A 13,583-nucleotide genomic window follows, 5' to 3' on the forward strand; every position below is an offset into this window, starting at 1 on the left:
ACTAATGACACACTGCATCATATATGTTAATTTTGAGGCTGCTCATGGACTTGAGACAATTGTTGGTTGATAAATATCAATTCAGAAAACAAAACCACTCTGTGTTAAGGGAAAATAACTCAATACCCTGAAATCTATCATTTTGCAGTCTTTCAGAAATAAGACCTCTGCTGCCACAGGTGTCTTATCCAACCATAAACATGTATGCTGGGCCAAAATAATTGTGCACCTGTCTACCACTATTGGGACTGCCTTCTGTTATAGAAAGACTTTCTTGTGCTGACTTTAGCTGAGGGTTGAGGGTTTTTTGATTGCTTTAATGTATTCTCCCCAAAACCTGTATGGTTATACTGTCTCCTTGGATCCCAAGTCCTACTACATTGAAGCCATGGTTTCCATACAATGCACTGATGGCCAAATAGCCTGAAACAGCTGTATGCAGTTTTTATTCAGAATATAAGGCTATGTCTGGCCAATAGTGGTGCAATGATCTGCATATCTCTTTCAGCTTCTCTATAAGGAGGAAAAATCCTGCTATTTGTATGTGATGGAATGCAAAACATGAATATCTTCTCTTTTTTTGGAAGGCTATACTGAGCTTCTAAGAGCTAAAGTACCAATTTGTAGTTTAAAGGAGAGGTATCACATGCATGGGAAATAACAGAGATTGAGGCAGAGAATATGTTTTTTCTTATTATGCCCATCAACAGGGTTGGAACAGGGATTACAACTATGGTGAGACCCAACTGGCAGTGGACCTATAATGCAAGCCCTTGCTTATACAATCAGTCGCCAGTCTTTTTCTACAAATGTATTACCAAGATTAAAGTCAATCTTCAGCTACTAATAAACCCAACCAGTCTGATTCCCACCCCACTCACCCCAAACACACACACCTCTCATTTTATTACATACCAATATATAAACCTTAAAAGAAACTAAGTGACTGTCAAGTGATCACTGTTGTCTCTTCCACTGTTGCTCTTGTGTCAAGGAGGGGACATGCTTATACATCTGAACACCCTTGTGTGTGCCATTCTGTAACTGTTTTATACTGCAGTGAGCACAGACATTCTAGGCACAGGCACAGCACAGACATGACCCAACATCATGATGACCTGAACAGGGAAGGTGTCTTTGCTCAGAATTGGAAGTTAGGTGGCAGCTGCTAAAGAAGAAGCAGTGGGGAGGGATAAAAAAATGTACACTAGGTAAGTACCACTTTTAAATGTGCACACATAAAAAGTGGAGAAAAGTTTTTGAAAAAATAAAATAGGTGGAATTGGGCTTTAAATGTATGTTCCCAGCCCCATTGCTCTTTAGGTTCCTTACAACTGCATCTAACCAGTGGCATGATTGTCTATATGTTTACGGAAAAGTATGCCTGCGGAGCAAAAGAAGAGCCACTGGGCTAAGCTGCTAAGTACACCGAATAGAGTACTGAATGTTGTATGGAAAATTAATGCATGCAAAGAAGACATATAGAGATGAAGAGACCTAGGCACAGGGTTACCAGCCTGGCTCAACATCACATCAGAACCCAAGGGACAAGTTTAGATACACGTATAACTAAAAAACATGCATAGTGGATCATTTGTCTGGTTAATCTTTGTTGATACACTGTAACTAAAAGACGTTTCTTTCTTCCTCCACAACAGATGCGTGTCCGTTTTGAAATGGAAATTGAGCGTATGAAACAGATGCATCAGAAAGAATTGGAGGACAAGGAGGAAGAACTGGAGGATATTCGCCAGTCATGTCAAAGAAGGGTATGTTAATGATCGGTTACTGATGCAAGCATGAAATTCTGTGCTGGAAGGGCATATGTGTGTTTTGGGTATAGGTTTTGGAATTCATTACGAATAAAACAATTAACATACTTTCAAAGTTATTTATTTTTACCACAGGGAATTGTCATATTTCATTTTTATTTTCTTTTTGTATAATGTTGTTCTATTTCCCTTTGCACAGATTTATTTTTATTTAATTCATTTTTATTTTAGAATAAATATTATCATTGGGGATTACGTTTCTGAAATGTCCAACAAATTGTAAAGGGAAAACCATACCAGATGTTTCTTGCTGATGAAGCCAAAGGCATTTAAAACTGGTCATTAATTAAATGTTTCCATTTTAGCAGTTCAACTACAGCATTTTAATCAGTTATATAAAATCATATTTGCCTGTTTACAGGCCATATATTTTGCGCTACAGATTATAATTTTGATTGAGTAAGTTTACATATTATTGATGGGATACTGAAAGTGAAAGGAGTAAGGATGTAAAAATGCACACTTTTTGTAAAATATATTTATAAACATTTGGGCTGATATCTAAAACCATTTTATGCAATAAAAAAATAAAAATAAATCAGGGAACCATGATTTGTAATCTTAAAATGTATCTGCACTGCGACTTGCTGAATAATTTGGAGTTGCAGCCAAAACATTTGGGCTAAGGCTGGCCATACACTATACAATTATTTTTACAATGTTCTGTCCAATTTCTACCCAATTTCCTTTAGATTTACATTCAACTATGTAGTGCCTGTCTAACTGGATACAACTGAAAAGTGTTGTTTAGGTTTGACCTCATATTATATGATTTTTGGTAAATCTAGAGAAAAATTCTCAAGAAAATTGTATAATGTATGGCGAGCCTTACTGGTTGGTTATCAATAAAAGAATTAATTGTGAATGAATGGGCTAGCTAAGCAGCATGAACAAAAATAGATTTCTGAGTCATGTTATAAAAAAAATGCAGAATACAGTAACTTGTCATGGGGACAGCTGGCAATATGGCTTAAACAGACTCTACCAAAAACAGGCTGATTCAAAAAGGTAAAACTCATCCAGGCAGAGCTAAAAAAAAAAGGTAAATGTCCCTTCAGGTTATTTGATGTACCCCTGGAAGAAAAAATATTTGGTTTTACCATGTTTAGGAAGATCAAAGTTTTAAACCTATATGTAAGTATAGAAAATATAAGAAATAAATGGAGCCACAGGCATGTTCAGTCACTTTTATTACAGGAAATTATAAAATAAAAGTAGTCAGAATGCATAAATATGAATATTTTATAAACCTTTTTCTTCTCCTTTTCTGGTTTCTAGCTTCGACAGTTTGAGATGCAGTTAGAGCAGGAGTATGAGGAAAAACAGATGGTACTTCATGAAAAACAAGACTTGGAAGGGCTTATTGGAACCCTCTGTGAACAGGTAGGGAATGGCAAAGATTCTGACAGCTCACCATTATTTAAACTTAATAACAGGTTTTCATACGTTGTAGTATATCAAGTCTTACAGTGAAAAGTGTAACACCACTAATTCTATTTTAGAGAAAAACTAGTGTATTTGCACTAGTGTTTCTTTCTGGAGAGGTAGGAATAACATGTTTTAGCTTTCCTCAAAATGTGGCCGTACAGCTGGTAGCACCCCAGAACAGCAGACAGTAAGAGCAGGGCATAGATGACCCAACACTTTTTCACATAGGGCTAAATGCTGCTTCTTTTTCAACACTTTATATATTTTATGACTACATAGTCAATGGCAAGGTATACTTTAAGTCCTCTAGACACTGTGGCAAGAACAGTGTAAAAGAAGACCTATGGAATCTGCCACCTTTGACTGCCCTGTCTGAAAGTGTTAGCTGCCTTGCTGTCATGCTGATTCATGTGATTAGCTACACTTGACTAAGGACAAGCCTACAGATCAGAAATTGTGTTTGTTCTGGTTTCACTGAGTGCATGCTTATTATAGTGTTAGTGATATTGAAGTCAGCCAGGAAATAAGCAACTAGTGATTGCATCACAGCAGAAAATATATTGCCCAATATAAAAAGCCTGTGAGCACGAAAGTTTCTTCCATCTCATAAACAAACCATGTTGACTATTCTATGTGCTTACATGCAAGAAAAATCATACATTTTGCTGTATGACAATGTATTACATGTAGAAGTCCTTTCTTTGAAAATTTTGAGTTGTTATCACAACAGAAATAGAGGTGAGATCATCCAGTGGAAACACTTGTTATGATAACAACTGTCAGAAAGAGCAGTTTCTCCAATTTGGAAAGATTTCCTCTCACTTCCTGTCTTCAGAACAGGAAATGAAGGAAAATCCCCACAATGGCACACATATAGCAAAGAACACCTGAGCAGGAATTTAACTATTCCCTATGATATCCAAAAGAAAAAAAATGAAAACAAGTTGGTTTAACATATAATTTAAGCTGACAAATCTTTTAACTAGTATCTGAGCTGACTTCAATCACTAAGTTGGATTCTATTTAATTTGGAAATCTGCAGGCATTTATTGCAATGCTTCTTTTGTAAAAAGAAAAAAAAAAAGTGGTTTCAAATACCACTAGCAGACTTTGTTACAGGTAAACAGACTTCTGAATTAATCGGAATAATTATTTCACAGATTATGAGATCTGTGAACCACCAATAATAATGATGTTTTAGAACAGGTTTAGCAGACACTGCAATGGTCTGCAAACCTCTGGTGGTCCCTTAACTGCATAAATCATAAACCCTTTTTTTTTTGTTCTTAAAATGTTTAAATTTAAACATTATGTTCTGTCTCTAATAGAACAGTAAAAAGTTAGTTTGCCACTCAGATATTTTTTACTATTCAGTTGTCCTTACTGCTTTAAAAGTGTTGCCAAGTGACCCTTGACATAACAAATGCTGAGACTCACTAATTTAAAGCATTGGTCATAATTCATAATCAGAGAATACAAAAGCATATTGCGTATCCTTAAGTGTCTAATGTAAGCAGCTCAATACAGAGGGTAATTAAAGTGGACCTCTCATTATACTCTACTCCTCACATGAATCAATAGGGCACATGTCAGTGTTAACAAAGCACATTTTTATTTGAAGTAAAAAGTACCTATTTCTTGCTATCAATAAGATACTGCTGCTTCCCAACTCCCAGCCTTGCCAGCCTAGATCACGTGGTTGCTAGTATGAGCTCACCTGTATACATGAGACCCACGGTGGTGTACATTTAGGTGTCTGGGTCTCTAGAAGGGATGAGCTTGAGTGTGTTTGGATCCCCGTTTGAACCCCCCTAAGCAAGCCTGTACTGGGCTAATCAACCAAGGCCTTTTCCGCCCCACAGCCACACATATACACTTGTATACGAGTGGATGCTGGGCTGGGAATGCCTTGACCATTCATAATTGGCTAAGTGCAGGTGACAGCTTCTTGAAGGGATAGCTCCGGAGGGTATGGACTAGAATTCAGTACTGCAAAACCTAGGTAAACTGTTTCTACAAGCTTTTGAGGTTGCTAATTCCCACAATAGAAATTTATCTGATGCCAGAATCATGTTCTCAGTTTTCATTCTCCTTTGATGCCAGTAGTTACAAGAATTGATATGGTTTATAACAAAATAAAATACAAATTCAGCTCTAGTATTGCTGTTGTATAGGTTTTCTCTTACAGGGAAATGCTGAACATAAGGGAAAAAGGGAGTGTGGAAAATTTCTGGTAGGTGTTACTGGTGTTCAGTCTGAATGTATTTGGTTACAGTTTTCTTCTGGAAAGACAGTGAAGGTTACTCTCATAGGTATTATTATATTTAAAAACTGTACATTATTAACCTCTTTGTTTGTATTTAAAGCTTAAACTTTAGAAAGATAATAATAAGTATACAGTATATATTTTGAAATATATATGCAATATAAACTACAATAACCCATGGCAACCAGTTTGAATGTTTTTTTTTTAACCAACTGTAGTAAACTGAGGTCTATTGATTGCAATTCTTTTTATTAAATGTAATTATGATTGTATCTTCTTCTATTTTATTGAGGAAATCTGGTAGTGTTTATAGTATACTATATGAACCGGTCAAATTTAGTGCACACGAGGACAACCGTATATATCATTACAATGACAATGAGGACATTTTTAGCATAGAGATATAGATACCCCACTCCAAGCCTGTATGAAAATCCCCCACCCCCTGAACTCTGGGTACCAATCAAAGGGAGTCCAGATACACAAGGAAAGCAAAAGGTTCCACACCGATGATGTCAGATTTCATCAAACTTTATTGAACCTTGCAATACCAAACTGCAATCCCCATCTAGGACCAGAACTTTTTAAACACCTTTCTTTGTGTGAAGATGCATTAAATTGTTGGGTGTTCTGACACTGACCAAGCAACATTTCAGTTTAGTGAATAAAAATGGAGTTACATTTTTTATTACAGGCATTAGTCAGGACGTTATGAGATTATCTCATGAGGTATACCGAAATAGAAAAAACAAACAAAGAATCGCCCAAAAATCTCACAAATGTGCAATTTTTGAGTGATTAATGGAGACATTGAAGTAAAATGCAATCTGCTTATCACATCAGGCCCACTCCATTGATCATTTCGGACACATTGATGTGACAATATACATACATATGGTTTAGAAAAGAGGCCCATAGTATAAAACATGCCTTTTTACAGTTATCTTTTGCAAATCTGTTTTTTTTTCTAAAGTGCCTGCTTGTCTGTAGATCAATATTAAGCATAATAAACAATCAATCGGTTTTCTTCAATTTGACAGTATGGCTGTAAATCAATACTAAATATATAACAAATTCTCCATCCGCCAAAGCTGAATGTATACTTTCTACTACATCTTTAAATACAAGATTCTATTTTAGCACTGTTTTCCCTCTGTCCCTGACTGCTTCTTAATGGATGTAGGCGGATTTTGCACTTGTGTAGAGAACTGCTGCTTAATATGCCTGTAACATAGGCAGCAAACTTAAAAACAGCACAGATTAAAGACATGGCCATGATCTCACTCATGTATGAAGCAGCTTTCATGACACAATGTTCAAGTCATACATTTTCCTCAATTAAATCAGGAAGGATAAAAAGGCCAGCAAGTGCTGTAGACTAATTAGTATCACATCAAAGCATGATATACCAGCCTAAGAACCACTGACAATTAGCTAGAGAGAGTTCTGTGTTTTTCTATGCAAGGCAGTCCTCCTAGATGCATAGCTTTACTTCTAACAATGTCTTTATGCATAGAGAGACATATATTTTACTAACAGTACTTAATATCATGAAAATATTATTGATATTGACAGTGCAGACAGCAAATTGGATAAAGCACTTAAAATGATGTTTATTAGAAACTAATAAATGCAAAGCTTAAAATGCATCAATAAAGAGTTGTGGCAATCTAGAGATACAGGTACAGAATAACTGCTTAGGCACTTATAAATAAATGATGAGATGTCAGTAGTTACAGTTCATGGCAGCTGAACCATTTATGGATGTTGTTTTGCAGTTTAGATATTAAAACAAGTATGTGCTTAATTACAGCACCATTGTTTTAGAAACTGGTACGTAGGAGCTCATTTGTTAACACTGTTGCAAAATGAAATTATTTCTATAACAACCAACTAGGATTTAACTTGCGGGGGTCTGATGAGTATAGCTTTCAGAAACTAAATGATTAAGGTATTGGTATCCCACTCAGTAAATGCGGACAGAGCAGACACCGGTGCTTTGAGGGAACTCAAGCTAAGACCCTTTTCCAGACTAGACTGGAGAAATGCCAGTACATACTGCACCAGAAGCTCTGCAGGATCAAAGTCACATCCAACAGCAGACTGAACTAAGTAACTCCATACTCTATTACCCTAGGTTCACACCCAAACATTTTCCTCAGCATTTTGCAGAAATGCAGTACAATCCATTTAACATGATTTCCTATGGGACATGTTCAAATATCTGCATTTTCACCTGATGCGTTTTTTGTAAAGGGTCAGGGACTTTTTTAATGCAAAAAGTTGTGTTTTTGGTTCTATAGACTTCAATGGAAATGCTGCAGAAAAGCATGTAGTGCATTTTAGCTGTGTTTTTGCCCCATTTTTGATGCGTTTTGCATTTTAAATCTAACTAGCAACAAGAAAAATGTAAAAAATGAAAAAAATCCCCCCGCAAAAGGCAGGAAAAATGCAGGCGCAGAAACACAAAACACAACGCAAAACACAATGCAGAGACGGCTCAAACGCAACCTGCATAGGTGTGAACCTAGCCTTAGAGATGTGATTCATACTGTTTTCTTTCTTTGGACACTCTTACTGCACTATATTTGCCCAACCAAGAACCAGGCCATGAACCTCATTTGAACAGAGGGGAAAAGATTAATGATTTCACCCTGAAACATCAGGTGTGGAATTCATGGGAAAATAATTGGTTGTTGAATGGTGAGCTGCAACCAGGGGGGTCTTAGCCAAAGTGGCAGTATCGTTAGAGCCACCACTGCTATCTGCAATAATCTCCTGATGAACTTGTCTATGAGTGAAGTCAGAGGAAAGGCACTGATCATGCAAAAAACAGTAAGCACTTCCATGACTGTTGCCTGGGTATTTGTGAGAAACCTTGGAGCCTGCAGCTTGCTGTTTTGATGAGACACCGAAGAGGTCTATCTCAGGTTAACCACAGTGATGTGCTAGCCAGACAAACACCTCCAGCCTCAAGGACCACTTATTGTTGTATACAGCTGTTCTGGACAAGTAGTCCATTTGCTGATTCTCTGGCCCTGGGATGTAGGTTGCTATAATATAATGTACAGTAGATATAACTATGTCCAGTTTATGATAAGTTCCACTTCTGCCATCTTCGAACAATTGCGTGTTCTGCTTTGACTCCTGACATAGGCTAGACTTGCCTTAACTGAACAGCCTACTTCTCTAATTGTTGGGCAAACTCTCTCAATGCACAGCCTGTCACTTGTAATTTCAGGACATTCAACAGAATGTCCAAGGTGTTGAATTTCCAGAGTCAGTGTGTCAGAAGGTTATCCACATAGGCACCCCACTGTCAAGGAAATCATATTCACAGTTAAGCGCGAAGATGTACGCATGCTCATATTCTCATTGACAACTAGACGTGCCTTAACTTGCGTGCATGCCTGTGCATGTGCATTAGCGTGAGCGAGCATTAATACTTTGCGCTCAGTTGCCTATTTAAAGTGGCTCCAGAAACCAGAGGATTGCTGAGTCATCATTAGCTTTTATAATTTGTGACCTGATCCTGTACTTCTCGGCTTGTCTTGATCCTGTTTGTCCCGATACCTTGTTGCTGATTCTGGCTTGTGACCTCACCCTGCCTTCTGTCTGCTGTTTTGGTACCTTCTTTGCTTGACCGATACTGACCCTGGCCTAGCTCTGACTCTATTTTGGTTCCTGATTCTGCACCTCTGCTGCCTGGCTGATACCATTTCCTGCCCACCTGACCACCTGAAATCTTGCATCAGGCTGCTTGCTGCCTGTTGTTCTGTACCTTCTACAGTGCCTCCACATCTGCCAGAGTATCCTACATCTGCCTGCTTGCCAGCCTGTTTGCTGACCACGATTCTACACCTGCTTCGGTGTCTGCATCAGCCAACTTATCAGTCTGCCTGCTGCTTGGCACCTGCTGCAAGGTTCTTCTGACCAAGGTGTCCTACAAAGCACTCATGTCACTCTGTGTCCTGTTATACCCTGTCATCACCTCCAGGACAGGAGATATAAGGGAAAGCCCTCTCGTCACCTCGGCCTTGACCAGCTACGTGACATCCACACAGTAAAATTGGTGTCAGCTGGGAGGATGGTCCAACAGAGTGACAATTCATCAGGATTGTTCTGTTGATCTACCACCACAGACTGAATTTCATTTGATGTTTATGAAGGGACCCCAATGGCCACTAATGAATGAAAACACACTGACACTTCCAAAGGTGCTATTTTACCCATTTCACTGTGGCTATTGCGAACACTAGCATTCCTATGATATTGAGGCACAGAGCTGCTGAAAGATGGAAAGCTGACAGCACTAAAAATACAATGTAATCACTCCCAAGAGACAGGGATTTTCTTCTCTGGCAAGCTGGCAAAGGCTAATATTGTGTGACTTGTTGTGATTGGTGATCTAGCCAACCTTCTTCAGTAATCTTAGTACTCTTTCCATATGGTTTATAAGTTGCTTTTAACTCTGGCAACAAGACATATCCAAGTAATGGTATATTCTTACACCTTCCAGTCTGATTAACAAGACAACTCTTAATAGGGGCTTTAAAAATGTGGATGTAGAGACTCCGAAGAGTAAAACATATGAACTGATAATGTATATCTTTCACTTGGAGACAAATGTACTTCTGGTGTGCTTCTTGAATGGGAACATGCAAAAATGCATCTCTTACAAAGATGAATAGCATCCAGGGGCGGACTGACCATTTGGAAACTCAGGCACTGCCTGAGGGCCCGGGGGCAGCAGGGGGCCCCATGAGATGCCCCTGGTACCTTTTTCATAGGCTTTTTTGAGTTTGGGCAAGGATACAGGGGCCCCATGATCCCCTATTGCCCGGGGGCCCCATGAGTTGTCAGTCCGCCCCTGATAGCATCCTATCTCCCAGGATTATTGCTTGCAGTATGGTTTCGATAGATTCCATTTTGAAGTGTTGGACAACTACAGTATATGTTTGTTGAGGACCCTGAGTTGATTACTGATCTCCTCTCTCCATTTCCTTTTCCTGGTCAAAAATATCAGGGAGTATGGTCCTGAGGAATGCAAACAACTGCCCATTTATTCAGCAGTTCTGCAATATACCACAGAAGAATGTTCTATTTCTGGGATCACTCAGAATCTTTGAGGGAATGAACTTGAATCACAGATCCAAGACAGCCTCTGCACAGATCTATCCAAGATGGGGCAAACTGCCCCCTGCAGGACAAGACTGTGTGAACACATCCTCAAAATTATTTCTGCTGCTTTTGTCCAAAGAAAGTGGTGGGTTTTGATGACTTTGAGAATAAAGAATGTGCACCACTTCATATTCTCTTGAACTCTTTCCATAGGAAGTAACTTTTAGCTTTCTTAGAGTATTCTGGAGGAGATTGGTGGGACTGAAATCTTCCCAGCTTCATGAGGCATCTCTCCTGCCACATAAAACCAAAATTGCCTCCTGTGACCCTGGAAATTACTTTGTCAAGCTTGTTACCAAAGAGCAATTGTCCTCCATAGGGGTCCTTACACAATGATTGCTTAGAACCTAGGTTCTAGTTAAGAGGCCTAAGCCACAGCACCCATTTAACTGTAAATGAATATAGCATGGAATGAGAAGAGACATGAAGGATATCAATTGCCAATTCATGTAAATAATTAGAGATGAGCGAATTATTCAAAAATTAGATTCGGCTGATTCGCCGAATTTTCGGAATAAATTTGATTCGATGCAAATTTATTCGCTGCAAATTTAACTTATTAAAAGGGTTTCTAGGCTTCAGAGAGCCTTTATATTAGTGCAGAACACTGTACCTTTAATTTAAATGCCCTTGGAGTCTGCTGGGGAAGAGAAATAATACTGTCAGTCAGTATGACATGCAGATGAGTGCCGTCGATCTTTGAATCACCGCACACTTCACTCATTTGGGCAGTCACGGGGCACGAGGAAGAAGATGAAGAAGAAGATGAAGAAGAAGAAGAAGAATGAAAAGAAGAAGAAGAATGAAAAGAAGAAGAAGAAGAATGAAAAGAAGAAGAAGAATGAAAAGAGGAATGAAAAGAAGAAGAATGAAAAGAAGAAGAAGAAGAATGAAAAGAAGAAGAAGAAGAATGAAAAGAAGAAGAATGAAAAAAAGAAGAATAAAAAGAAGAATGAAAAGAAGAAGAATGAAAAGAAGAAGAAGAAGAATGAAAAGAAGAATGAAAAGAAGAAGAAGAAGAATGAAAAGGAGAATGAAAAGAAGAATGAAAGGAAGAATGAAAAGAAGAAGAATGAAAAGAAGAAGAAGAAGAATGAAAAGGAGAATGAAAAGAAGAATGAAAGGAAGAATGAAAAGAAGAAGAATGAAAAGAAGAAGAAGAATGAAAAGAAGAAGAATGAAAAGAAGAATGAGAAGAAGAAGAAGAAGAATGAAAAGAAGAAGAAGAATGAAAAGAAGAAGAAGAATGAAAAGAAGAATGAAAGAAGAAGAAGAAGAAGAATGAAAAGAAGAATGAAAAGAAGAAGAAAAAGAATGAAAAGAAGAAGAAGAAGAATGAAAATAAGAAGAAGAATGAAAAGAAGAAGAATGAAAAGAAGAATGAAAAGAAGAAGAAGAAGAATGAAAAGAAGAAGAATGAAAAGAAGAAAGAAAAGAAGAAGAAGAAGAATGAAAAGAAGAAGAAGAATGAAAAGAAGAAGAAGAAGAATGAAAAGAAGAAGAAGAAGAATGAAAAGAAGAAGAAGAATGAAAAGAAGAATGAAAAGAAGAAGAAGAAGAATGAAAAGAAGAAGAAGAAGAATGAAAAGAAGAATGAAAAGAAGAAGAAGAAGAATGAAAAGAAGAAGAAGAATGAAAAGAAGAAGAAGAAGAATGAAAAGAAGAAGAAGAATGAAAAGAAGAAGAATGAAAAGAAGAAGAAGAAGAAGAAGAAGAAGAAGTAGGATGAGGATGAAGAAGAAGAAGAAGAAGAAGAAGTAGAAGAAGAAGAAGAAGAAGAAGAAGTAGGATGAGGATGAAGAAGAAGAAGAAGAAGAAGAAGTAGGATGAGGATGAAGAAGAAGAAGAAGTAGAAGTAGGATGAGGATGAAGAAGAAGAAGAAGAAGTAGGATGAGGATGAAGAAGAAGAAGAATGAGGATGAAGAAGAAGAAGAAGAAGTAGGATGAGGATGAAGAAGAAGAAGAAGAAGAATGAGGATGAAGAAGAAGAAGAAGAAGTAGGATGAGGATGAAAAAGAAGAAGAAGAAGAAGAAGTAGGATGAGGATGAAGAAGAAGTAAGAAGAAGAAGAAGTAGGATGAGGATGAAGAAGAAGAAGAAGAAGAAGGATGAGGATGAAGAAGAAGAAGAAGAAGAAGTAGGATGAGGATGAAGAAGAAGAAGAAGTAGGATGAGGATGAAGAAGAATTCCATTCCAGCAAAAAGTGTATCTGCAGAGAGCTCCGCTATTTCTGACAGTTCTCTGACAGTTCCTTCACATTTACAGCGGTTGAAACATTGTATCTATTTGTTTCCGAATAAAAACATCTGTATCCTAAATGGAAACAAATAGATACAATGTTTCAACCGCTGTAAATGTGAAGGAACTGTCAGAGAACTGTCAGAAATAGCGGAGCTCTCTGCAGGGACACTTTTTGCCGGATCGGGGAAAATTCGATTCGTGCATCCGAAGTTTGCTAATATTCGGAATCGACGCGAATCGAATTTTTCCTAATATTCTAAACGAATTCCACTTCGCCAGGTTCGATTCGCTCATCTCTATAAATAATCTGACAAAAGCATTTGTTCTTTTTTTGAGGCTATTAAGTTCTATTTTTGTCATTGCATGACTGGATCATTGTTTCCACATTATCCACCAAGACACTTGCAGGGTTTACCACCACTGTGGGGGCCATGGCAAGGAAATATGTACCTTCTGATGCCAAGTAAACTTTCTTAAGGTCAAGATTGGTTCTGTGGTCTATGGTATCCTGGAGTCGCACCAAGTCCTCCAAAGAGAGGATGACATGTCAGAAATGCATTCACTAGTGGACGTATACAAGATGCTTCACATCATCCATGTTAAAAGGATATAACTTTGTCAGGTGATTGTAAA

The 13,583-nt window shown here is 37.8% G+C and overlaps 1 protein-coding gene across 2 annotated transcripts in view; it reads left to right on the forward strand.

Moving 5' to 3' along the window:
- MYO18B (myosin XVIIIB) overlaps positions 1-13,583 on the forward strand; it is an 810,748-nt gene that overhangs the window by 531,219 nt on the left and 265,946 nt on the right. For both annotated transcript variants that reach the window (XM_089684120.1, XM_089684121.1), the window contains exons 33-34: positions 1,659-1,769; positions 3,111-3,215. In XM_089684120.1, the coding sequence (XP_089540246.1) occupies positions 1,659-1,769; positions 3,111-3,215 (216 nt within the window). The remainder of the gene's footprint in view (positions 1-1,658; positions 1,770-3,110; positions 3,216-13,583) is intronic.

Source organism: Staurois parvus, unplaced genomic scaffold, assembly GCF_062004578.1.
Source record: "Staurois parvus isolate SC_StPar_1 unplaced genomic scaffold, SC_StPar_1.0 ptg000336l, whole genome shotgun sequence".
Lineage (NCBI taxonomy): Eukaryota > Metazoa > Chordata > Amphibia > Anura > Ranidae > Staurois > Staurois parvus.